A 24,898-nucleotide genomic window follows, 5' to 3' on the forward strand; every position below is an offset into this window, starting at 1 on the left:
TCATTCCATCTGTCTGCAGACATTGTGAGACTGATGACTTCCTAAACTTGTTCCAGGCAGCACAGAAACTTTTTTTCTCTTATCAGCTGAGGGCAACAGACTTAATATTCTGTTCACGGAGCTCGATTTGTGCAGTCATGTTATATCTTTAAACATTTATATCCTACCTCTGTTGGCCATGGCTGTCTCAATAATGTCCAGTGTTGGGTCGTCTTCACACAGGTCGTAGGGCATGTTCCCATCAGAGTTAACCGCCAGCAAATCTGCACCGCTGTGGGAGACGAGCAGATTAATTATTAATATTCATTTTCATCTGATAATTACTCTTATAAATGTACAACATTTGCTAATGTGGTGAATATGTGAGGAGAAGTCATTTGTAACATTTAAAGGCATGTCCATTAATACAAAATGTAAACTGTGCAATAGTCTTAAAAACGTGTATATAGTCCATATTGTCCTCACTCTCAGCGTTTTTGTAAAGCCCAACTTATTTCTTATTGCTTGATATTTTAATGTAATTACTGTTTTATTAATATTTGATTTGTATATAACTATATTTCTACTGCTTGTGTTTTAGTGCAACTGCAACGACTGAATTTCCCTCCGGGATTAATAAAGTATTTCTTATTCTGATTCTGATTTGTGATTTATAAGAAAAGATGGTCAAAAGCTAAAATAATAAGAGCACTGATGAGCTCTTAATCCAAAAATACAAGACAGGAAAACAGTTTGATGGAGTTTGCAATATTTTTTGATTTTCTTTTTTGTTAACATCAGCAATGTTTTTGCCTAACCAACAAATAAACCCTTCATTTTATATTTCTGATGAGAAAAAGGCCGACAAAATGCTGAGAAAGGATCTTCTAGTCAAGTCTTGGGCAGTAATGACAAAATAAATCTGAGTAAGAGCGCTCGCTGATGATGGTAATTAAATGATTTCTGTCCAGAACAAGTTGTCCTGCATTATTTAACAGTTTTTGATCAGTAATTTCACTCTGGAGAATGAGTCGGAGAGATATGACGTAGGGCTGTCAGGTCCTGCATGTCAACAGATGGTAGCTGTTAGTCTGCATATTTTCTGAATTAATTTGATATGCAATATAGTAATTAAGTCATGTCTTTATACCCACAGACAGAAACAACATCAGTATGTGCATGAACACTTTCTCCATCAACATGCTGTAATAGCAGAAGATAATTCAGTCTTAATTAAACATGACTACAATGTATACGCCTACGTAACTCTGTATGGTACTTACACCATATGCTCAGGTGTAAGTGAAGGCTTTTATAATTCTGGAAAAACAGGGAGAGTTTGATTAAGTTTGAATAAAGTTTAATTCACAACGATGGCTAATGACACCTCAATCATTAAAGGTCCTACAGGCAGAAGATGATTCAATATTATCCTGTAATATCTTCTATGTGACCTTATCAAGCGTTATTAAATCTGCTCTCTTAATGTATGCCTCTAAGCACACTCTGGAATTACAGCTGTAGTTTTTCTTCTGTATCACAACAAGGCTGAGTAATGTTCAAATGATTTGAATACAGCTTCAATTATTTTCTCTAATACAATGGTAGTGTTTTTTCTTTCTAATACAATAAGTGTGAGTTTTGCATTTTTCTATGGATAGGTGAATTAGCACTAAGCCAACATGTGAAGAAGTTATGCAAAACTGTCATAAAATATTGAAATACTTTTGTAATACTTTTTTAATCAGACAATATATAAACTGTTGCATAATGCATGCCATGATATTTTCTCATTTATCATAGTGGATAAGTGTTTGAGGCCAGTGCATCTTAACGACTATTATACCCATCAGGTCATCATATGAGCAGGTACTGAAGAGAATAGATGATCAAAAAACAGTTAGATGTTACCTCTACCTCATTCTAAAGAAATATACTGCGTACATTTCTTTTATAAAACTGGTTTTAAGGGTGTAAACAACCTCTCTCCAGAAACAATCTGTCAGCTTACTACTATTACTATTATTACTTTTATGTGTCTCTCAAAAGTCTCCAGTGGTCAAGTGTTGATAATGAACCTGTGAGCTAAAACACTCAAACAACCCATCTGGTCCATCCAGTGTATTTGTGACGTCCATGTCAAAGAGAAATCCATCTTTAATCTTAATAAACCAAACAGTGGAATCAGAACGAGGGCTACGCCGGGTGAAAACTGTAGATCACCAACGCGCAGAACTAAATTTAATCAGTCATTATTCTAGTAAGAGGAACAGACCTGTGAAACACATTACCATCGGAAATTTAAAACAGTGGCTGAAACATAGACAAGTCTGTGAGCATTGACTGGTCTTCCTCTTTAATCTTTATTCTACTGTTTGTCCTAATGTTAGTGTCTTTCTTGTATTGCATTATAACGTCTGCATTTGTAAAGTATAGTATCACTGCTTCTGTATTTCTGTAGTCTCATGCTTTTGTTTGTGGTGGCAAATTAGCCCGGGCTAAAAACCTGTACTACTGTACACTGTAGGTGCCATGCCGTGTCTGCATGAAGCAAAGCTGTGTCCCTGTTAAATAAACATGTGAAATGCAATAAAATAAATCGTCATGTCTTACTGTGTGATGAGGATCTTGACGAGTCCTGCGTGGCCACAGGTAGCAGCGGCGTGCAGCGGCGTCCACAGCTCGTTGTCCTGAGCGTTGACACTGGCTCCTCGGTCCAGCAGGATCTTCACCATCTCCTCGTAGTTATCTATACAACACTGTGACAAAGAGAGAAGAAGAAACTAGTTTGATTTGTATACTCCTAGAAGTACATAGGGTTAAAGGGAGTGAGAAATTCCTGGACAAAAAGGAGAAAGGAAAATATGATGTAATAAATATGAGGCTGATATGAAAATAAATATAGCATGACTTTGTTACCAACTTGCAGGACATGATTGTTTTTGTCAAGAAACGTTTTGGCAACCTGTTGAGATGCACAATTTTTTTTTTTGTTGGCTGAACAAGAAATGTAAGTCTGATCATTTTCAGTCGGATGTAGCATTTTAAATACACTGGGAGCACTCAGCTTCGCTTCCATGATACTGCACGCTTCAGCTCTTTAATCACGAGGCTGACAAGAAACTAATTTGTTAAAAATAGCAAAAAGAGAAGTCAAACTGTTCCTCTACAAAAGACGTGTTATATCTTACTGCAGGGTGCAGAACTGAGAGCACATGAAACCAATTTGGACACCGTCCTCCCGACATCGCGCCCACTGTGTGGGTTGTTCCCTGGATCATAGACAAAATGAGAAATGCAGCCATATCTCACGCCCATCCACAGAGACAGACAAACAAAGACAGAGAGGGACAGAGAGTATTTTCCTCGTTAAACTTGGGTGTGATTACAGGGTGGGGAGGAAGGAGAAATGTTTCCATGAGAACCATCCTCCAATCTAGCTGCTTTCAGCAACAGCAGTTTTCTCCATCAGAGCTAATTGGTGTGAATGTGGCAGCACTGTGCGAGTAAAGACACAGAGAGAGAAACTGAGATAAACATCGAGAGAAGTAGAAAGTACAAAAATAGGATGAAGTTGTCACAGTAGGAGGTCAGATAGAATCAGAAAACTGGAGGTCTTAGAGCAAAAGTCTTGTTTTGAAAGTCTGTCACGGGCATTTCAGCTGGTGTTTGTTATTAAATGTGAGTTTAAATCTGATCCATCACATGTTTTGTTCTAACATCCCATAACTCCGATGTGAGGGACATTAAAGTCATCAAATCCCTCCTTTGTTCCAGGAGACAGATGCATGTTTGTACCAAAGAGCATGGGCACGATGTGAGGCTACACTGGAGTGTTTTGAAATGAAAATTAGACATCTGTCACGTTAAAATGCTCTGACAATTTAACTGCTGTTTATCACATTAATATTCCGCCCCCAGAAAAGTCATTTTATGAGGTTTTAAAAGATGCCGAGAAGGATTCGACACGATGTTGATGACAAAAAGAAGTGAAATAGGTAAAGAAAAGAACAAATTCATTCTAAAGTTTTGATTACTATTTCTCCTTGTGAGGCTTATAGGGAGATGCAGTCCATTCATTTTTAAATGGTCAGGTATAACCTTGACACAGGGCTTACACACAAGAGGGTCACATTTTCAAATGACTGATTGCCAACTCAAAACAATTCCTATATTGTAAATGTTACAGCATCAATGTGAGGAGCAGTAATTTGGCAGCAATTGTTCACTCATGTTTAGAGAAGCATACAAGCTTAAACTTGTTAATAATCATTCAAACCAGATGAAAATGTTTTTTTTTAGGTTATTTTGGGGGGCTTTTGTCTTTATTCGTCCAGGACAACTGAGGATAGACAGGAAATGAGGGCATGAGGGATGACATGCAGCAAATAGCCTCAGGATGAAGAATCAAACCTGTGACAAGTGCAATGAGGGTTGTAGTCTCTTTTTATGGTGCCTGAACTAAACAAAGGCACCACACTATGAATATGCCGTTTCACAGTTGGAGGACACTTAAGAAGTAGCTTACATGAACAACCTGTGTTAACTGCACCATGGCCCGAGTGCAACACAATGATGCACCACGTCAACACCACCTCAGCGGCAAGGAAGTGTGGACAACAGGAACGCGAGGAATACAAAGGAGAAATCCTTCCTGCATGTTATCCCATGTGCTCTTTTGTAAAGCGTCTCCAGATAACATTTGTTATGAATTGGGACTATGCAAATAATGTTTGATTTATTGACTGAATGAGCAATATGAAAGCAGGGACTCCCTAAAACACAACCTTTTTCTTAAACCTATGGCTCAGCGAGCTCTGATAATGGTTGTGATGAAGGTGCTCTGAATATAAGGAAGTACACTAGTCTGGAGTTTCACTTAGTATCAATTAGCTAAATGATTTTTTACACAGTCCCAACCCTTCTGGAAAATTACAACCAACAACAGCATCCATTACTGTAACACTATAATATTAAAGTGACACATAAGGGACTGTCAATGATACATAAAACTGTCATTAATAATAAATGACATGCACAGGTGAATGAAGAGATCCACTGTTACTTAAAGAGAAGGATTGCAAAATGTAAACCTTGTGTAGTTCTTCCTGTCAGCTCTAATGATGACTGGCTTTTTTTGCTATTTCGTCACCATGTGCCCCGACTGCCTGTAGATGGTGGAAACCTGCGGTTACACTTCCTTTTCATAACAACGTCTGCCTCTTGCACCTTTCTTCAAATATTCCATCTGTGAATGCTCACCATATACACCTTCAGTAGAATCCTTCTGTTTGAGGATTTGCATAGCGGATGAGCTCAAGAGCAATCTCTAGAGGTTTCAAGTATCTGAGAGCCGGAGTGAGAGTGAGTCAGACGGTAATACAGAGAGGAGCACAAACACAAATATAAACCAACAGGATGGAAATGTGAAGAAGGAGAAGTGGAGGGCAGATTGAAAGGCAGATTAAAGTCACTTTGGAAAATGCAAACAACATCAGCAGCCTGCCTTTCTCATCCTTTATGTCAGTTAGATTTATACCCTTCCTTTTAAGTGATTTAAGCAAAATTCATGGTCCTGTTTCAGACCGGTTTATCAAAAATGAATGAGTAGAAAATGACTCCTGTGATATATTTGTTTCCTTTTAAGATTTATTTTTGGGCTTTTGTGCCTTTAATTGGAGAGATAGGACAGTGAAAAGAGTCAGAAATCTGAGAGAGAGAGAAAGAGAAGGCGAGAGAGAGAAAGAGAGCGAGAGAGAGAGCGAAAGAGAGAAATTACAGGAGCAACAGGTGGGATTCAAACCTGGGCCTCCAGTTTGAGGACTATATCCTCCGTACATGGGCCGTGCGCACTAACCACTACTCTACCGGCGCTCTGACTCATTTCTGACCATACATTTTTCTTGTGGTAATGAGTATTAAGTGTTAATCACAGATCTCCTCTCAGTCACCTCCTCTCCAACTCCATCTTGAAAAAAACAACAAGTGAATGCTCAAAGATTTAAAACAAGAGACCATTGGACCACGCTGACAAAAGGAGAAATGACTTGTGTGAATTCTCTGGAGTTTTGTAGCTCTGACGACCGAGGCTGATAAGGAGTGTGGGGGAGCACATAAATTAATACACAACACAAGAGAGGAAATTAAATTACTTCACAGACGCAGAGGAAAGATAGCAGGAGGAGAAGATATGAGGTGAAATGGATGCACACACAAAAAAAATAAAAACACACACCCAATGACTGACTGGAAAAACCTTTAAGGCAATTTTCTGACCACCCAGATAACCTTTTGAGTGTTCTTGCTAATTTATCTATTATATACATAGATTTGATCTCTATACTTTTCTTTTCTTATATATATTTGTTTTAGGTTAGTTCCTTCTCTTTTTGTCTTGTACATATTAGTCTTTGTTTATTTGTTTATTGTTAATATTTAATGTAATATTTTTGTACATGCAGAGTACAGTTTATCAAAGTCAATTTCCTTGTATTGGTAAGCATATATGTCCCATTTAGCTTATTCTGATCCTATTACTACTTTTTCCTACCCCCCCCCCCCCCCCCCCCCTTTATTCTCCTCTTCTGATTGGTTGTACTGACCTTATAGCTTGTGCTTATTTCCAACCACTTTTCTATTGATGTAGTATCACTTACTTGTTTATTAATTAATGTAACTCAGCATAGGGCTGAATGCCAGAGCTGACAATGGTCCTGATGAAGACATGAGTTGGTCACAATCTGCAGGCTGATTTTTACTATTGAAGGACATTTTGCAGTTTGCATTTTCTATTGAGCTTACTTTTTGTGCATGCAATTGCTCCTTCATAATGAGAGTTATGTAGTCTCACTTTGACAACTTGTGTACGACAACTACAGCAACGGTGGACAATAAATTCCAAACAACTAACAAGAAAAAGTGTGCGCTGTTACACTGATGAGACTCTGCTATTCTGTGCTTTTTAAATAAATATTTAGATAAATGTCTCCACAGAGCAGAGGAGGAGGTTCAGGTGTCTCTTACTTTCTATCTGTGCTTAACATGAAATGAAATGACCTTGCACATTAGTCTCTCAATGATTTTATAAACTACTTTTTCGTCAATAACTTTTCTGCACTCTTGTAAAGCACTTTGAACTGCAATTTAGTTTGTCTGAAAGGTGCTATACAGATAAAGTTTGATTGATTTGATTGATTAAAAAAAAAGCACACTTCCCTTTTTGTAAACAGAAAAGTAATACAGTTGGGCTTGGTGTGAGAGGCCTGTACTGTCTGTGATGATTAGATAAGGACGGTGAGAGAGAGAATAAGCGTGTCTTTATAACCGTCTGCTTAAGCTGCAAAAAGCAGAAGTGTAACACTGTCAAGGCTGATTTATTTGTGTCAACTACTTCCTGCTTCAGTGAGTCACACATTCCCTTTAGTTTGATGTTTGTGAGCTGGTATGTATGACTGTAATACATTTGAAAATTGCACATCTTATTACACAGAGATGGTAATGCAGAGGGTGAGTTATAGATTTCAATTTGTGTCAGTGTTTGGTAATTGGCAAGCTTGATGAAAGTATTCACCAGACATGAACCGCCTCATAAAAGTGACAAGAACAAGACCCTTAAGAGACACAAGCCTGTCAGAGATGGATTAGTTCACATCTGACGCTAACGCCTGCAGCAGTGGCATGACAGATGTCGTCAGAAAACCCCCAGAGGCTGCAACCTACACGCTAGCTAACAACAAGGCTTATCTCTTCCAATTTCCTTCTGAATAAACCCACATACCTCGGCCCACCTGCACGCTAACTAACCCACTGAGCTAGACTCCCAGCCTTCCCCTATAGATCTGTTGTTTACCAGCCTCCACCAGTCTTATCTTGGCAACAGGACAATGAGGCAAACATGGGAATAATGTGCCTTTCATGACAACTATTCACACAAAGACTGGAGCGAGGCTGTAACAAAGGCTCAGATTGTTTCTAATGTGACAGGAAAACAACAGCAACAGTCTTTCAGGGATCCAGCAGTGGGCTGAGAGGACCGTGGTCCAGGTTGAAGAGCAAAACTACACGGAACTAAGGCTGTAAGACTGTTGGGCTGAAATTTGGTTGGTGCTACTGTCATTTTTATGTAGTGATATTATTTCATATAGTTTGTTTGGTCAAATATCTTTAACCCCTGCTTAAAAAATAAAAAATAAAATCCAGCCCAACAAGTAGATTACCCAATCATAACACCTCAAGTTGCTACTATGTGAGACTAAATTACTGAAGGGGTTAACTGAGTCCAGACCAGGACCAGGTGGCTGAGAGCACGGCTGAGACTGCAGGAGGTTAACGGATAAAAAGGCTTGACATTTCAGCCAGAGCTGATGGGATTGATGCAAATCATGAAGAAGGAAAGTGTGTAAAGACGCACAATGACGGGTTCAGCCGTTAGGAACTAGACCTTAAAGGTTTCATAGATTGAATCGAGGCAGCAGGGAAACCAGGAGGACTGTGGCTGATTTCCTGGCTCAGACACACACAGCCTGAGCCGCTGTTGCATGACATTTCTCTACCTCACTTGTCACTCTCCTTGACATTCTGGCTAACAGGAACCTCGATTAGGACACCTAAATGTTCAACTCATTGACATAGTAGCAAAACCTCTGAGAAACAATCAGAAAATTAGGTGATACGGTTGAATGTAAAATTAAAAAGTATCCTATTATATAAATTGTGAGAAAGAAAAAGAGTTGATGAACAATACTTTTGAGAAACGATTAAAATGCATCAACATTTAATCACACTGAAAAAAATGAATCAAAGCACACTACTAAAACGAGATACGGGTCAATGCAACAGCTCCTGGGTTAATAATACTACATTTAAAGGTGAAGGGTGTACGAAAATGGAACTGAAAGGCGTGCTGGTCTGACTTTAAGAACCTCAAAGGCTAAAAAAACTGAAGAACTGAATGTAAAGTCTGGGCCCACACATGAATGCGGTCTCAAAACATCACAGCTGAAATCCTGCAGATGATCATTAAAGCTCGAGTTAAAAGCCCGCCTCAGTAGTCTCTGTATGCTTCTCTGTCATCTCTGCATAAATATTTGAGTTGTTGAATCACTGAGGTTGATGTTTTTTAAACGTGTCGAGACGAAGTTGATGTTCTGGGTCTTTGTGCCAACTCAACCAACCGCAAAATCTCACACAATCTGCAAGGAAAACACAAGAGCTTGGAGTAAAAATAGCAACTGTGACTCGACACAACCCTGAGACAACAGGAGGCAGGTGTGTTTGAAAAAAACCCACAGGCAGGGTTGCCGTCTCTGTCAACCTTTAAGGTCACCCTTGTCCTTGTGGTGTCACAACCCAAACAGGTGAGAAAAGAAATAGTCATGGAGGCTGTATTCTTTTATTATATTTAGCCAAGTTCACCACAACTCCTAAACCTTTGGCCTCACAGCAGGGGACAGACACTCAAGTCCACGCTGCTGTGGCCGCGCCAGGGAACAACATGTAACTAACCGATCAGCTCACCAGGCAGCTATAGAGAAAGTCCTGACTTTAAAGCACCTTCACTTGTCGATTATCATCACCCAAATCTAGACATCAAGGTCCTGGATATAAGACATATCTCAATCTTAAGACATATCTGTGCTTCATTTCAGATTTGCTAATCAAGCTCAAGCCAAACATGAATACAAACCTAACATTCCTGGCTCCTTTTGATGAACACTGTACCCTTTATTGGGGGCTTTTATTGTAGAGCAGCCATAGAGAATACAATGCACCAATGAATGATAATGAAAAGAAATAACTTGAATGCTCGATCCCTATAGTGAGGGGATCTAGTGACTCTGCTCTGCTGTGACCAACATATGATGCAATGTTTCTCTTCAGTTAGCAGTGGTCTCTCAGGAAGACAATGCCCCCGTCTGAAGGACACGAGGTGTCAGCAAAGATATTGATGCACAGGAAATAAGAGGTAATCCTGCAAAAGATCTCAATTTACCTGAAACCCTGAGTTTGATTTTGGAGCTTTACACCATCATCACAGCGTGTTATCCTTTCAGTAGAGTTCAGACACTGTTGACTCTTGACAACTTGCACTGAAGCTGCCCCTGCAGCACAAATCGACTCATGACCTTACCGTAAGGACTTTGTGAGCGACCCATTAAACTGCATGACGCACACGTTGTCCTGCTGCAAGATTTGAACCAATGACTTTATTCTGTCATGTTTGGATCCCCCTAAAAGAACTCAGCAGTGTCGCTGAAATGAATGACGGAGGAGGTCGTACTTTTTGGCCTTACACACATTCATCCAAACATACACGTGCGTGCATAACCTTGTCACTGAACACAAGGTCTCCATTCATCACTCTCTTCATCTCCAAAGTAATTCAGACAACAACAGTGAAATAAAGCTGCTAAGGTGCTTTCAAAAAGCTTTAACTTCTTCTCAAGGGCTTACCATAAATATTAAAGGTGTATAGGTGTGTTTGTGTGTGTGTGTATTTTTTCACCCACAGCAGGCCATCCATTGATTAATGTCTCATATCAGTGAGGTGAGACCAAGTCTGAAAAGGTAAGACATCTCATTTAGAGAAACATGGGCCCCACTTTTCTATATCTTTCTCACCCTCTGCCTCTATGTCATTATGTGTCTGTCTGTGTGCACATGTATGAGTTCCACATGTGTGTTTCTGTCTGTATTGTGTACGTGGTGCTATATTTGAAATGGTAGCAGAAGTGTAAAGGTCTCATCTCGAGGACAGTGTGCAGGCTGACCCATCCAAATAGCAGATTATCTGGTACACACACATTCAAAGCCCAAAGGTCAATCTGATCCCTTGGCAGCAAACGGCCGACAGCTTTTAGAACACGAGCCACGCCGGAGGTGACTGATAGGCTTCAATTTTCTCCACCTCGTGTTCATTTCTCTGCCTCCCAGCAGGAGCCTGAATATTAGGCTCTGAGCAATCGAGAGGGGAAGAGGGACAGCGGGTGTTTGTTGAGGCAAAGCGAGGAGACGCGAGAAGGAGTGAGGACGTGAGAGGTCTATGGAGAGAGAAATAAGAAGAGAAAAAAAAAAAAGAGGCCACAAAGGATGATCAGCAGAGAAGAAACTGATGTATTATATGAGCATTACGTCCTTTTTAAGCTTTAATGTGAGAAGAACCTCAGAGAGTCGGATTTGTTTTTATTTTGGTTAACAGTGTGAAGTCACTATCTCTATTTACAGATTTGCTCAAGGCCTGGATTTGCATGCTGGAAGTGTACTGGTTTTTGTTTACAGTCTGAGTAGAATGAATCACTAGTGTTTCACCCAGCGTTGGCTGTATGAAGAAAAACAGTCAGTGTTGAGAGAAAAGGGATGGAACACAATCTGCTGTAAACCTGGAACCCAACACTGAAAAGATTATTGTAAAGCGCTTGCTATATCTAGAAGCCCCATAAAGTAGGCTGTCCCTCCCAAGGTTATATTATTCACTATATATATTTTTGTCCGACAATAACAGATGGGTTACGAGATTGTTTGTTCAGAATCTTTGGTGTATAGACACCATTCATCTTTTTTAATTGTCAAAAGAAACAATCCAGAGTCACACTGATGAGTTAGCAGCAGCCAGAACCTCCACATTTAAAATTCACAGCTTCTCAGCTCTGTCACGGGTCTGAAACTTACTACGATTTTACACTCCTGGAAGCTTCTTCTTTTTTTTTCTTTTTCTTTTTTTTGTAGCGTTGCACTCTCTGCTGTATATTCCCTGTAAAATGTTCTTGTAACTGTTGAACTCTTCCCGAAGGCAAACATTTTCTGCTGGAGCCGAGCGGAGCAGTGTGAAGCTGCTGCTCAGTCAGACGTGCTTTTTGGGGGTTTGAAAATTGTTCTTGCTACCCAGAAAACATTGCAAATTAGTTCAACAGAGTAGCCAACAACTGGAGTTATAATGTCTCACAACTAGTTAGAGTCGAAATTGGGTACATGGAGACGTAATAAAAGGCAGAATAGACATTTTAAATCAAAGGCTGAGTGATTGGTGATTAAATGAGACACGCAATGATCAATTATTTACACAGACAGCAGAGCAGTATTGGATGAAGAGTGATGTGTAGCATTGATTGCAGTGAGGTGGAAGCTTATCATTCCAGTAATGGCTCTAATTAACAAGTGATAATAGGTCTGATTTCCTCCATATATGTTCCCAACATCGAAATGGACTAATTTCCCCCCAATACAGAACTCATTTCCTCCTCATTTTCCTCTTTTTTTTTTTTAATGTGCGAATGACTCAACACACAGGCTTTTAATTTCAGCGCTGCAGACTAATCACACAGGAAATGATTTAATTCTATTTCTATTAAGGAAGAGATGCAAATGGTAAAGTTGGACTTTATTAGCAAAGTAAAAAAAAAGAAAGAGAGAGTTGTCATGTCATAGTGCTCAGCAGAGGCAAAAATAATGAGATGTGTTCAACAAAAATGAAACAAGTTAAAGGCAGGCTTTGCAACCTTTGAAAAAGACATTATGTTTTCAGTATTTTATATTAACTGTGATGCAGAAGAGTAGAAGGCTGTCATTGTGGGAGAAGAAAGGTGCTTTTGTCCAATTTGCAGCAAAATAACGGAGAAAATAAGTTTTGTTTTCTATCCTATTGTCCTCTTATCCAGCACACCGTTATCTGAATAAAATAATGCACTGATGTCATCCGCTGTACCAAACATTTAAGCTTTGAGCTACTTTGAAAAAAGCCAGTGAAATGAGGGGAAAGAAACCATCAGAAAAGACAAATAAATCCTTTTAAAGAGCAGTTTCCTCATTGCTATCACGCTACTTTGTGCACAATTTGTCAGATATTTTGTGCATAAACATCTGAATGGTATGTTTAGCTGCCTAAGGAGAATGTAATGGGATTCAAATTGGCTTCAAAACTGCATATAAATGAGAGTTCATTCACCAGGATGTGTTATGCAGAAGGTTTTAAGAGAATAAATGACTGCATTACTTTTATTTCCTTTTGCCCACAGGAGGCAGTTTCAGCTCCAGCATGCTTTGTGACTTTCAGTGAGTCACTGTGGTGCAGAGACACGGGGCTGGATTATCAGTGTGAAGAGTCTTTATTAGATGTTTAGGTTAATGAACAACAAAGTATTTAAACACGTTTCAGTCCATTTTTATTTCAACCAGAGCAGGGCATGGATTGGATGACATCATGACGGCTTTGCTACTTCTTTGGTTATTATGACATACAGATCAAATTTGGAATTGGAGAACAAAAAAACAAACACATTTTAACCCTTCACATGGACTCATCGAACTTAACATTACGTTAAAATCATGTTTACATGGACGGGAAGGCCTTGTGTTTAAAGCTGTTTTAGTCAAGGACTAGAGAAAATAAGAATGGCATACTCACTGCTTATTTGGATGCCACCTAAGTGTTTTTAGATCACGGGCATTCATTGTCAATTTATGTGCAGTGTTTCCCCTCGGTTTACAGCGTTGGGGGGGTGGGGGGACACGCCGACACGAGAAACTTGAAGGAATCTTGGTGTTCATGCGTTACTTTTAATGACAGCTGTCATTTGGAAAGGTATCCTTAAATGACTTCTTTCCCTGATTTCCGACTCTATCCACTATCCTATCTCTACAATAAAGGTGGGGCGTTGAGGGGGGCGGGCCGCCCCCCTAATATAATGGTAGTGGAAACACTGATGTGCAATATGAATCTACGAGTTAACCAAAGTGTGCTAACATTAGCCTGCTAACACAACAATGCAGCTCGAGCAAGGGATAATTTTGTCCGTCACACTTAATGGTGCCTAATCATGGTGCGTTCTAATTGATTACTTCTTTGTACGAGAAAGAGTGGAGGGGAGTTGGAGGTGTGCTGCTGGAGGAGAGAGGAGGCTTCAGAGTAGCGGAGGGGTCGGCAAACAGTTTGTTTTGGTTTCATGCTGGGACTATATCTACTGGATCAAATAGGCCCATCATTCTTCCTTAAACAAATGAATGTTGTTGTTCCATATTTTTGGCACTGCATGTTACCCGAACTATGTAATCACCACTAAAAAACACTTATCCTCAATTTCACCTTGAGATAAAACTCTAGACCCTTTCACAGTCCTACATGTATCCCTCACCCCTCCCCTCACAGCTGGAGATTTTTCCCTGTATACTACTTTCTGCATTCACACATCGGCTCATTCTTCTTTCCAACATTTTAATAGGGGGCTGGCAGGAAATGTTAGAAAAAGACTGGCTGAAAAAATGTGGCCCTCTTTGTTCAACATGCAGCTCATCCGGAGAATTTCGGGGGGATTTTCAGAAGTGAAGCCGATGTGCCAAGGGGGATACTGATAAGCTACTGGAGCTCTAGATTCAGTGGAAAGTGCCATCTGAGAGAGTCAAAACTAAAAAAAAGTCTTACCTGATGGAGGGCGGTGAGACCATCTTCATTGCAAAGATCTGGACTCACATTGTTCTTGAGCAGGTAACGTACTGGTGGAAAGAGAGATGGAGAAATACATTAGCAAAGAGGAAGGTCTAAAAAAACTGGGAAGTACAAAAATTAATTCAGGATTTTGTTCAGCTGGCTTGAGTGACTGCATATCCTAATATAAAATTATAGCAGATTTAGAGGCCTTGCTTTGCTGCATGAATCACTTTGTGGCTGAGAATACAAAAACATCAATTTTTCTGTCTCAGGCTGCGAGTTCAGAGACACACATGATACGTCTGTTTGGTTATAATCAATATTTCAGAGAGAATAGGATGTTCTGGATGCTGCAAACAAACAATAGATGCAGGATAAATGAAGCATGATGAGATTCAGAACAACCCAATCCAGCCTAAATGCTCTCACAGCCTGCAGGTGCACATCAGCCTAACCTTTTGTTACCCGGTGACATCAGCAACCAATCAATCTGCAATCCATTAATCTTCCTGCATCATCCCTGCCGAAGCTTCACTCTCTCAAATTATCAACACAGCCAGGATGTTACCTAACTGACCTTGGAACTATGGATGATTGATGAGTGAGGAAGAGGAGGATGGGGGGGTTTTGATGTCACAGGATGATGTAATAATGTTCAGGATTACACTGTTTGTCTGCCACATTGTCCAAACAGATAATCGCTCTGCCCCAGGACCCCATTTCACTAAATATCAGCTACCACAGTCTGCACACTGGACAACTGCCGGAATGCTAACACCGCTAACACCGCTAAACCTGCCGGCCTGAGCAGGAAGTGGCAGTGACATGTATGGCTGCTGTCCACGTTATTTTAATCCCTTGTTTTTGGCAGAGCAGCCAGATGTCCTTATTTCACAGAGACAACAAAAAAAAATAAAAACAGAACAGTGCAAGAGGATAAATCAGGTTACAGAGACGAGTGCTCACAGGGAGATGAGAGAGATTTGGGAAGATGACTATCACATCCGTCTCTCAGACTCTCTCAGAAATGGCCCAATACACGTGAACTACAAACACAAAACCACACACACTGTGACAAATAAACATACACACACTCACACTGCTGGAGAAACCAGCAATAAATCTGAGTAGAGTGTGGATGGATTTACAACATCCCTGGTGCAGGTTTGGTTTCTACCGTTCAAACCAGGAGGTGCTTTAAAGGTGATGTTACACAACATAATCACTCATAGACTGATAGAAAGATAAGAGTTCTGAAAGTTAAGTCAACACGACTCCTCTTCATATTTGAGAAGATCTTTTGCTTTCACCTGTTTTATGCCCTGGTACATTTCATATCTCTGGATTTGGAACAACATTTTCAGACCTCACCTGGGGCTTCTGTAGGATTAAGACCTCTCTCATTATTTCTGAACATTATATAGATCAAATGATTAACCAAGAGCATGCAGATGAACCAAAACGGATAATAATCATTAGTTTAATGCACCTCCTTCCTTTATTAAGAGTCACTGATGGCTTTTATTAGAACTTTATTCGACTTCAGGAGAACATCACTGTCTTTATCTTTTCCAAAACATTTTTCAAGTCACATGTCCATCATCAGCTTCATCAAAATCCAAGGCCACCAAAGCAAAAGCAAACAGCTGCATGAGGCTGGACTCGTGCCCTCCTGTGAGAGGGGATGGAGAGAAAAGGTGAAATATGACCGTGAGTGCTGAGAGAATTGGACCCAAGGTTATACAGTACAACATCCGCCCGGCTGCATCTAATAAAAGTCACACACCATCTCCGCTCTCCTCTGTGTATTCCTTTCAGTTATGTTGTAAATAAATGGTGCACCTGGATGATTGTAAACAACACATCTCTGAGGAGCTGCAGCACTAAGCTGACATAAGCTGAATCATCTGTGATTTTCTTGTAATTAGACACAGAGGTGTTTTTCCCTACTTAACAATTCTCGGGGGATCTTTAAATGTCACATCACACTTCCTAAGGAGATTATCATTTCATTTAAATTGGCTTGAGAACTCCATTTAAATAAAACTCTTACTCAAGGAGGCATCAAGTTCAAGGTTTCCAGAAACTGATGGCATTTTTTTAAAATCCATTTCCAGAGGAGACAAATAAATGCTCTGGACATTTAAGACTCTAAGATAGTAACTGAATATTTTAGATTTCTTTTAACTTTATTACATGCACTATGAGGTTCTCAAAGATGCACTGGATAATATTGGCAGCTTTTTAAAACATGTCTGATATGTCAAAATGACTACTCAACAAAGTAACACATGAAAAGTTGAGACAGAAGAGAATGACTTTATCTAATATTCATCTGCTCAGAAACAGTGTTAGTCAGGAAGGAATGCTGAAGATGAAAATAAATAAATGTGCATTAAAGTTAGTTTTTAGTTTTCATAATTCTCCTAATGATGCAGCCAGGCCGCTTGTTTGGGAATCAACTTCTCTTTTACATTTGAGAGTCAAGAAAAATGCCTCAGATAATCAAGACATAAATGTATTCAGGATGTAATAGGAACTCCTCATTTCCTGACACCGCTGCTTAGCACACATTACAGGCCTCTAATTGAAAGATAATTTATACAGAACTCTGCTGTTCCAATGGAAACTGATAAAACAAGGAATTAAAAGCTATTTCTTTGTTTTTCCTGCTTCTTCATTTCCTGTAGCATTTTAATAACTACACCCAGAGGTTACAGGCTTGGTGTGACTTTATATTTAAAATGAGAGGACACCAAAGGATCATGACAGTCTTCTTTGTGTATTTTTCATCTTTTTTTTTTTCTTTCTGTCATATGGATAGTTATCAGAGTGAAGCTACAGCTAAACTAAAGGATACTTAAATAATACAGAAATCTGCTAGGACAGGAGTATGGGAATCAAACATGTTTAGAATTTCGATATTGTATAGTGTGTAATAGAAATGCAACATGCTCACTGTATTATCTGAATCTGTAATCTGTAATATCTAAACTGACCAAACTGCATGATGCTCTAAACATCTCTGTTGCTCCCCTTGTTAAAAATATTTATTTCAACAACAACAAAGTTGTACCTCACATTGATTATCCATCCAAAACCATTAGAATGTTAAATCTGTATGGATTTAGTTTCGAGGCTTGTCAGGTCTTTAAACCGTTGTAGCCTTATACATGAAGTAATTGTTTCAATGGAGCCACAGCAAGAGAGATACCAGGCCATTTAAGAGCCCAGAGGGGGGTTTAGAAACACAAGAACAAAAGTGTTTTTATCTGCTCTGATGTCAAATACAATTGTAAGAAATAAGCATGTCTAGGTAACTACATCTGTGCCTGACAGGAAAAAGAAAGCAACCACACAAACAAATAAAAAAAGCACGAGAGAACACAGAGAATACACAAAGGCTTTAAAAGAGAGAGGATTGAAATGCCTGTTAATAAATGTAACACCTTTGTTCCCTCTTGTTCTCAGTATTTTTTGCATAGTCTTTCATGGCTGTTCTTATTTGAACAACCTTAGCTTATACTAAAGAGCTAATAGATGGGTAAAATCTGACCAGGTAGTTAAGGTAAACCACAGTTAGAAGTCCTAAACACACATAGTGTTTGTTTCACTTCAGTTACTGTACATTCAGAAATGCCTACAGCATGCACTGTCTGCCACAAGTTGCAGTTCCTTAATGGACACTTAAGGCAGACTCCATAAGTGAGTCAATCCCTGTTATGTGTACAAACTGGAATGAAAAAAAAGTGTTTCATCCCCCAATAGGATGCACTTTATATAAGTTACCAGTTTAATAAGATTATGGCCTAATGCATAATTTAGTGATAGGTTGTTAGTACCAAACCTTTCATCGTCCAGAGTAGGCTGAGCCTCAATAATCACTAACTCCATTCAAATTATCATATTAACATGAAGTGTAGGATGTTGGTCAAAGGGGTTATGCTATATGTTGCTATTGAAGGACATCTGAAGAGCATATGTGCAAACTTTTACATGAAAGTTATACAATATTGATAAGTTAATGTTTATCATTTTAATGCAGTATGTTAATTCTATATACTAGGAGGATAGCAGGGTGAGGTTCAGAACAACAGAAGAGGACAATCTAAATATATTTTAGCTAAGCCTTCAATTTGGCCAAATGAATGCACTGTGTGTTTTTTTTTTGCAACAGTCTCTGTATAATGGTTGCAATATTGCAGTGGTGGGCACATGTTTTGCGAGACAGGTCTTTGGTATCTGAAAATCAGATCTCTCTTCTATCATTTTTTGTTTCAACAAGCGTGAAAACAAACTCCATATTTCCCTATGACTGAAACGTATCCAGAGGTTTTGCAGTTCAGTGGCGTGAAAATAGAAAAATCAGTATGAGTGACAGGCTGCGGGCACAGCAGCACTACAGAAACACTACCCTGTCACTTTTCACACACCCTGCTGGACACCCGTCTATTAATCTCCATTAAGTACTGACGGATAATAAAACACAGAGCTCTGTGAGCAGCGAATGCGGACACCTGTGTGCCAACATAAGCAAACTATTACACCTGAAAGCAGGTATATAGAAAATATCACATTTTCTTGTTAGTTCTCATTTATGTGCGTTTGTATTTGTGTAAAGATCCCCCTCCAAATGCACGATTAGAGCCATGAGGCTCTGTTCTCACATTGTTTAGGCCTGCAAAAGTAATCAGAAGGTGACAGGTGTGTAATGGCGTCTGTCAGAGGTTGAAGTCAGACAGCTGTGCCCGCTCTTCAGGCTGGAAATCATTTATTTTTAAACACGAGCAGCACAATCAGGCCGCACGGACACACTCACAACCACCAAACGGATTGATGTTTGATTGGTTTTTAGGCAGTCATGCACCAAATTATAAGCGCTGGTGCTGAATTGTTTTCTCAGGAATGGCGGGCGGTGATGCATTATAAGAAAAAAGATCCCAGTTATGATGTGTGCTGTGAAGCAGGGGGACTGAAGTGTAAACAGCTGCAGCAAAAAGAGAGAGATGGCTCAATGTGAAAAAAAAGACACTTTCATATTGCTGCATTCTCACTTAATATTTATGAGTCTGTCTGTTTGGATTCTGCTCTCTTTTAATGCATATTTTATGTTCTGTTCTGTCGTTTGAATTTTTTTTATGAACATTGGGAAATCTGATTTTGGTTTCAATCTTTCGTTCTGACAAAACCAATTTGGGTAAACAATGTTCAATAAGTTGCAGATGGAATTCATATGCTTCCTACCTTTTAAGCAATTTACTGTGGTTACAATGTGATAGTGAAATGCTAAAGGCTCTGGACATTGTTGGGCTGTCTTGGCTGACACGCCTTTTCAATGTCACGTGGAAATCTGGGACAGTGCCTGTGGAGTGGCAGACCGGTGAGGTGGTTCCCATTTTCAAAAAGGGGGACCGGAGGGTGTGCTCCAATTATCGGGGTATCACACTTCTCAGCCTTCCGGGGAACGCTTACTGTAGGGTGCTGGAAAGGAGGCTCCGGGCCGATTGTCGAACCTCGGATACAGGAGGAACAATGTGGATTCCGTCCCGGCCGTGGGACAGTGGACCAGCTCTTTACCCTCGCAGGGCTCCTTGAGGGGAGCATGGCAATTTGCTCATCCAGTCTACATGTGTTTTGTGGATTTGGAGAAGGCTTTTGACCGTGTCCCTCGGGGGATCATGTGGAGGGTACTGTGGTGGAATTTCTGTAGTTATTTAGATTATAATGTACAGATGTCATTAGGTTTATTCACGAGTTCAGCTGTTATTAGAACACTCTCTAAGTACAGCTTAGAGAGTGTCAACTGTTCTTCCTGATATCTGCAAGGATATTTGGTAGACTTGTTGTCTGCTCCAGTGTTATAGACGTAACAGTTTAGTCTAGGTGGGTCAATGTGACATGACCCTGATAATGATAATGTCTTTTAGGATATAAGTTCGGCAGATGTGATTGAGCAAGACACGAGTACAGAAGTGTGATGTTGACTCATGTCTCCTGATGAGTATTCATCTGATGTATAAACTTTCATCAACGTAAGCCACCTGAGTCAACTGAGTTTTATTGTGTGGAGTCAAGTCTTAGTAATTTCTTCAACAGGTACTGCAGGAATATGGGGCCCCGGGGCCGTTGGTACGAGCCATCCGGTCCCTGACCAAAGTGGGAGCTGTGTTCCCAGTGCGTGTTGGCCTCCGCCAGGGTTGCCCCTTGTCACCGGTCCTGTTTGTGATCTTCATGGACAGGATCTCAAGGAGCAGCCGGGGGGAGGAGGGTTTCCAGTTTGGGGACCTCAAAATCTTGTCTCTGCTTTTTTGCAGATGACGTGGTTTTGTTGGCTTCCTCAAGCTGGGACCTCCAGCAGGCATTGGGGCGGTTTGCATTAGAGTGCGAAGCGGCTGGGATGAGGGTTAGCACCTCCAAGTCCCAGGCCATGGTTCCAGTTGAGGTGGTTTTGGGCATCTGTTAAGGATGCCTCCTGGACGCCTCCCTTTAGAGGTTTTCCAGGCACGACCAACTGGGAGGAGACCCCGGGGCAGACCCAGAATTCGCTGGAGGGATTATATATCCCGTCTAGCCTGGGAACGCCTCGGAATCCCCCAGGAGGAGCTGGAAAACGTTGCTGGGGAGAGGGAAGTCAGGGCTGATGTAATGCGCCCGCTACCACCGCGACCCGACCTCGGATAAACGGAAGAAAATGGATGGATGGATGGACAATGTGATAGTGGTGTGTGAATGTGGATATATGTTTGAGGTGTGTGTATGACAGAGTGTGTGTGCAGGATGCCAGATTTTGTTTTTATTTTTGTTCCGCCTCAGCAGACATAATCAAGAAGCAAACTGGAAACTACATTTTCTGAAGTAAAAGTGTATCTCTTACATTCTGCACATCTTACAGCATAATGTGTGAGTAAAGAAAGTCCATTCCTTATCCATTCAGTTCAATGCTTTTATCTTTTTTGTGTGGATTAATCCTGTCACACATTCATGTTCTGTGATCTATATCACATGTCTGTTGTGAGAGTTATGGGTGCTGAAGTTTTCACACAAACTCAAACAAACACAATCCCCGCTGAACGATCAAAGTCTAAAATAAGCCTGTTAAAATAAAAAACAAAACACAAATTATATCAAAGCAGAAAAAAGAATCAACACCGCTCTTTCAGAGACATTCACTTATTAGCCAAATGTAATCAGTAGATAACTTTCTGGGCATATTAAAGAAAAACTAAATAAAACTTCTTGTATCTCTCCAAGTGTATTTAACAAAACATTCACTTAGCATAATTCTGTTTTATTTTTTTGTTGCCTTTTTGTCCTTTATGGAATAGGACAGCTGAAGAGAGACAGGAAATGTGTGGAGGAGAGCGTGACGGTTGAAAAATCCAACCAACAAAGCCCTCAAAGCTTAGTTGGTTGTTTTTACATCAAAGCATGATAATGTTCACTAAATGAGTTTACTCCATTAGTCCAATGACCTATAGTTAGGAACAAGACACAACGGGTCTGAAGTTCATCCCATTTTTAAATGTGAAGCAGCAGGGGGTTATGTTGGCTTACATCACTCCGACACATACTACAGTAAGAGACCCAGAGAAAGAGGGAGACAGTAGAACAGGCTTTTAGCTGGTGACACGGACCATGAATGTGATCCCTATCTGTCTGTACCACCTCCCCGAGGGACCAGCGGACACATACACAAATCTTTAGAAAGCAATCCGTTACATCCGAGGGTCGCCATGGTGATTATCTATCAGCACAAAGCCAGTAAGTGAACGCTGCAGAAAATCTCATGAACGTCTTCCTGGGTAGGTCCAACAAATTCCCATCGAGGGAGGACATGGAGCCGCACGAGATGCTTCGAAAAAGATAAAAGATACATCAACAAACAACAAGAGAGGAATAGGAACACACCCTTCCTTCCTGTTATCTTACTGTGCCTCGATAGGACTGTGTGTGTGTGTGTGTGTGTGTGTGTGTGTGTGTGTGTGTCTCTGTGTGTGTGTGTGTGTGTGTGTGTAATGGAAACAAATCCCATGTGAGAGAACTTTGACTGGACAGGAGTTATTTAGGTGGAAACTTTTCTGAACTACTGATTAGGGTGATTCAAGAACAGCTATGTGTGCTCCAAAGTGGAACCAGGGTCATGAATATCATGAATACTAATACTGTGTTAAAGTTTATATAGTCTTATAAGTCAGCTCTGATTCAAACTGTACATCCTCGCTACTGTAAGGTACATTCAAACAAAGGAGAGAGGTCATTAGACTGGCTATTAAACCGTTTAGATGGTGACTTGCACATTTCATCTTCCAAATTGTGAGAAATTTTGGATCCATTTTTAGATTATTAGTAAGTTACGACAACACAATGAAAAGGTCATTGTGGGGCATTGCACCTTAGGAAATAGTAATAATAATTTGTATATTTTGCTTTCTAACATTATCATGACAAGTAGTTATTAATTAATTGAGGAAATAATTGCTAGATGAGCGAGGTATGACAAAAATAATAAGTTGCAGCACTTCCTTATACCAGCTGGGCCAAAAAAAATTGTAAGAGAAATTCTTGCACATAAAGAAACAGAGCAGCAGCCCAAAATGTGACTTCTTGTGACAAGCTAAGTTAGGACTAAATAACTGTTTTATATATTTTCATAAAATAAAATGAAATATATATATATAATATATATAGATATATATAATTTCTACATGTAACATGTTTAAATAGTGAACTTGGAGTGTAGTTTTCATGTTTGCAGTGAGCTCTGTTTGATGCAAACATTCATCTTTTCTGAATCAGAAAATCTGAATCAGAAAAATATCGGAAATTTTATTTAAACTTTTATTGAGGATATCCTCAACATCTTTCAACACAGCAACAAAGCACTGTCTCAGGAATAGACCAACGTCATTGTTTATGTTATGGCCGCTAAAGGCACTGATATCATGGCTTTCTTTCAGCTTTGTGTTGGGGACTGCTTCAAATACTACAACACCCATCAGTATTTGCCACCATCCTATTCATGAAGAGACAAATGATAGGTGCTAGATAGAGTTTGCTGTTTTTGAAGCAAATGTACAAATGATTTGTCATTTTTGTGTCATCTCTTTTATAGAGATGCCGACATTAGACTGCAGAATCTGTGGGACCAGATTTTTGAATGGGAAGTGTTCTTGTCTGTTTGTAGTCAGAGAAGCATCATCCAATAATCACTGAACAGACTGGGAGAGCAGAAAAGGCAGAGAACATTGGCAGAAATGCAACTCCTCAACCAATGGACTATCTTCAGACAGTTGAGCTTTTTATTAATTTCTCTGTGAGTACACAAACACATAAACACATCCAATCATCTCTCGATTCCAAGTCCACACATCCTTTATCCACAATCTGGAAATCCACTGGATAAGCCAGAAGCCACGGAAAAAAAAATCAGCCAACGGCTTCTTTCTTTTTTTTTAGAAAATAAATGGGTGAGATGTTCCTAAACTGTTATCAATGAGACCTTTATCGCTCAAGTTCAAGAAGTGATGCTCAAAAGACAGTTTTAGGCTCTGATATGGATTTTTTCAAAATAAAATGCAAATCAGAAGTCTTTCTTTGCCTCTAATTGTATGCCTTTATATACACATGTTTACTATACTTTTGACTTTTTATAAAGGAACCTTATATAATCTAATTGAGCTGCTCATCAGTTTTGAATTGCTATTAAATTCAGGAGGGTTTCATGTCTATCAACACAGTAGAATCGAGTCCACTGTGTAATATTAATCTCCAGTTATGAACACCACATCATCTGAAATAACCCCTCTGCTCCATAAAACTCTATTATTGTTAAGAACTCATTGCAAACAGGAAGCCAGCACCATAATCCTTTTTCTTATCTTTCAATTGGATAAAAGTTTTACATAATGCTTTAAAAAAAAAAAAAAAATCACCACTGCAGCTAAACCTATCTCACTGAAAACAAACAGAGCTGCACTCTGCTAACCTGTGGTTGAATAATAGAACAATAATGTGACACATTATATGACCTGATGTTGTAGTTTCCATTATAAACAGGGAATAGTCGTGTTATTCTCATCACACATAGTTTTTATTGTGAATGATTTTTCTTTGCTATTGAATATAGTCATAAGTTGTCGATGATATACTGGATCCTATTAAAGGAAACGACTCGTTTATCTCCGGTTCATTTAGTTCCAGGGAGCAAATCAAATCACTGAGAAAACTCCATAGACGTGCTTTATCATAACTTTTATTTTTAAAGCCTATCACAATGAACACTAAGGGTAATCATGGATTAAATCAGATCGAAATGTGAAATTGAGTCTGGTGTAAAAGTATTAAAACCTTCCATCTTCATGTTTGTACGTATTAAGACAGATTGCTCAAAGTTCTTTTAAAGGATTAATTTTTATGAGCTGACTTATTCATGCTCAGGAAATCCTTTACAGATAATTGATGAAGGAGCCTCAAATCTCAGAGTATTTCCTTAAAAGACAA

At 39.6% G+C, this 24,898-nt stretch overlaps 1 protein-coding gene across 2 annotated transcripts in view; it reads right to left on the reverse strand.

Moving 5' to 3' along the window:
* ppp1r16b (protein phosphatase 1, regulatory subunit 16B) overlaps positions 1 to 24,898 on the reverse strand; it is a 93,611-nt gene that overhangs the window by 17,943 nt on the left and 50,770 nt on the right. For both annotated transcript variants that reach the window (XM_061043259.1, XM_061043260.1), the window contains exons 3-5: positions 14,393 to 14,463; positions 2,593 to 2,738; positions 168 to 271 (exon numbers count right to left, since the gene is read on the reverse strand). In XM_061043259.1, the coding sequence (XP_060899242.1) occupies positions 168 to 271; positions 2,593 to 2,738; positions 14,393 to 14,463 (321 nt within the window). The remainder of the gene's footprint in view (positions 1 to 167; positions 272 to 2,592; positions 2,739 to 14,392; positions 14,464 to 24,898) is intronic.

Source organism: Labrus mixtus, chromosome 7 (genome assembly GCF_963584025.1).
Source record: "Labrus mixtus chromosome 7, fLabMix1.1, whole genome shotgun sequence".
NCBI classification, from domain to species: domain Eukaryota; kingdom Metazoa; phylum Chordata; class Actinopteri; order Labriformes; family Labridae; genus Labrus; species Labrus mixtus.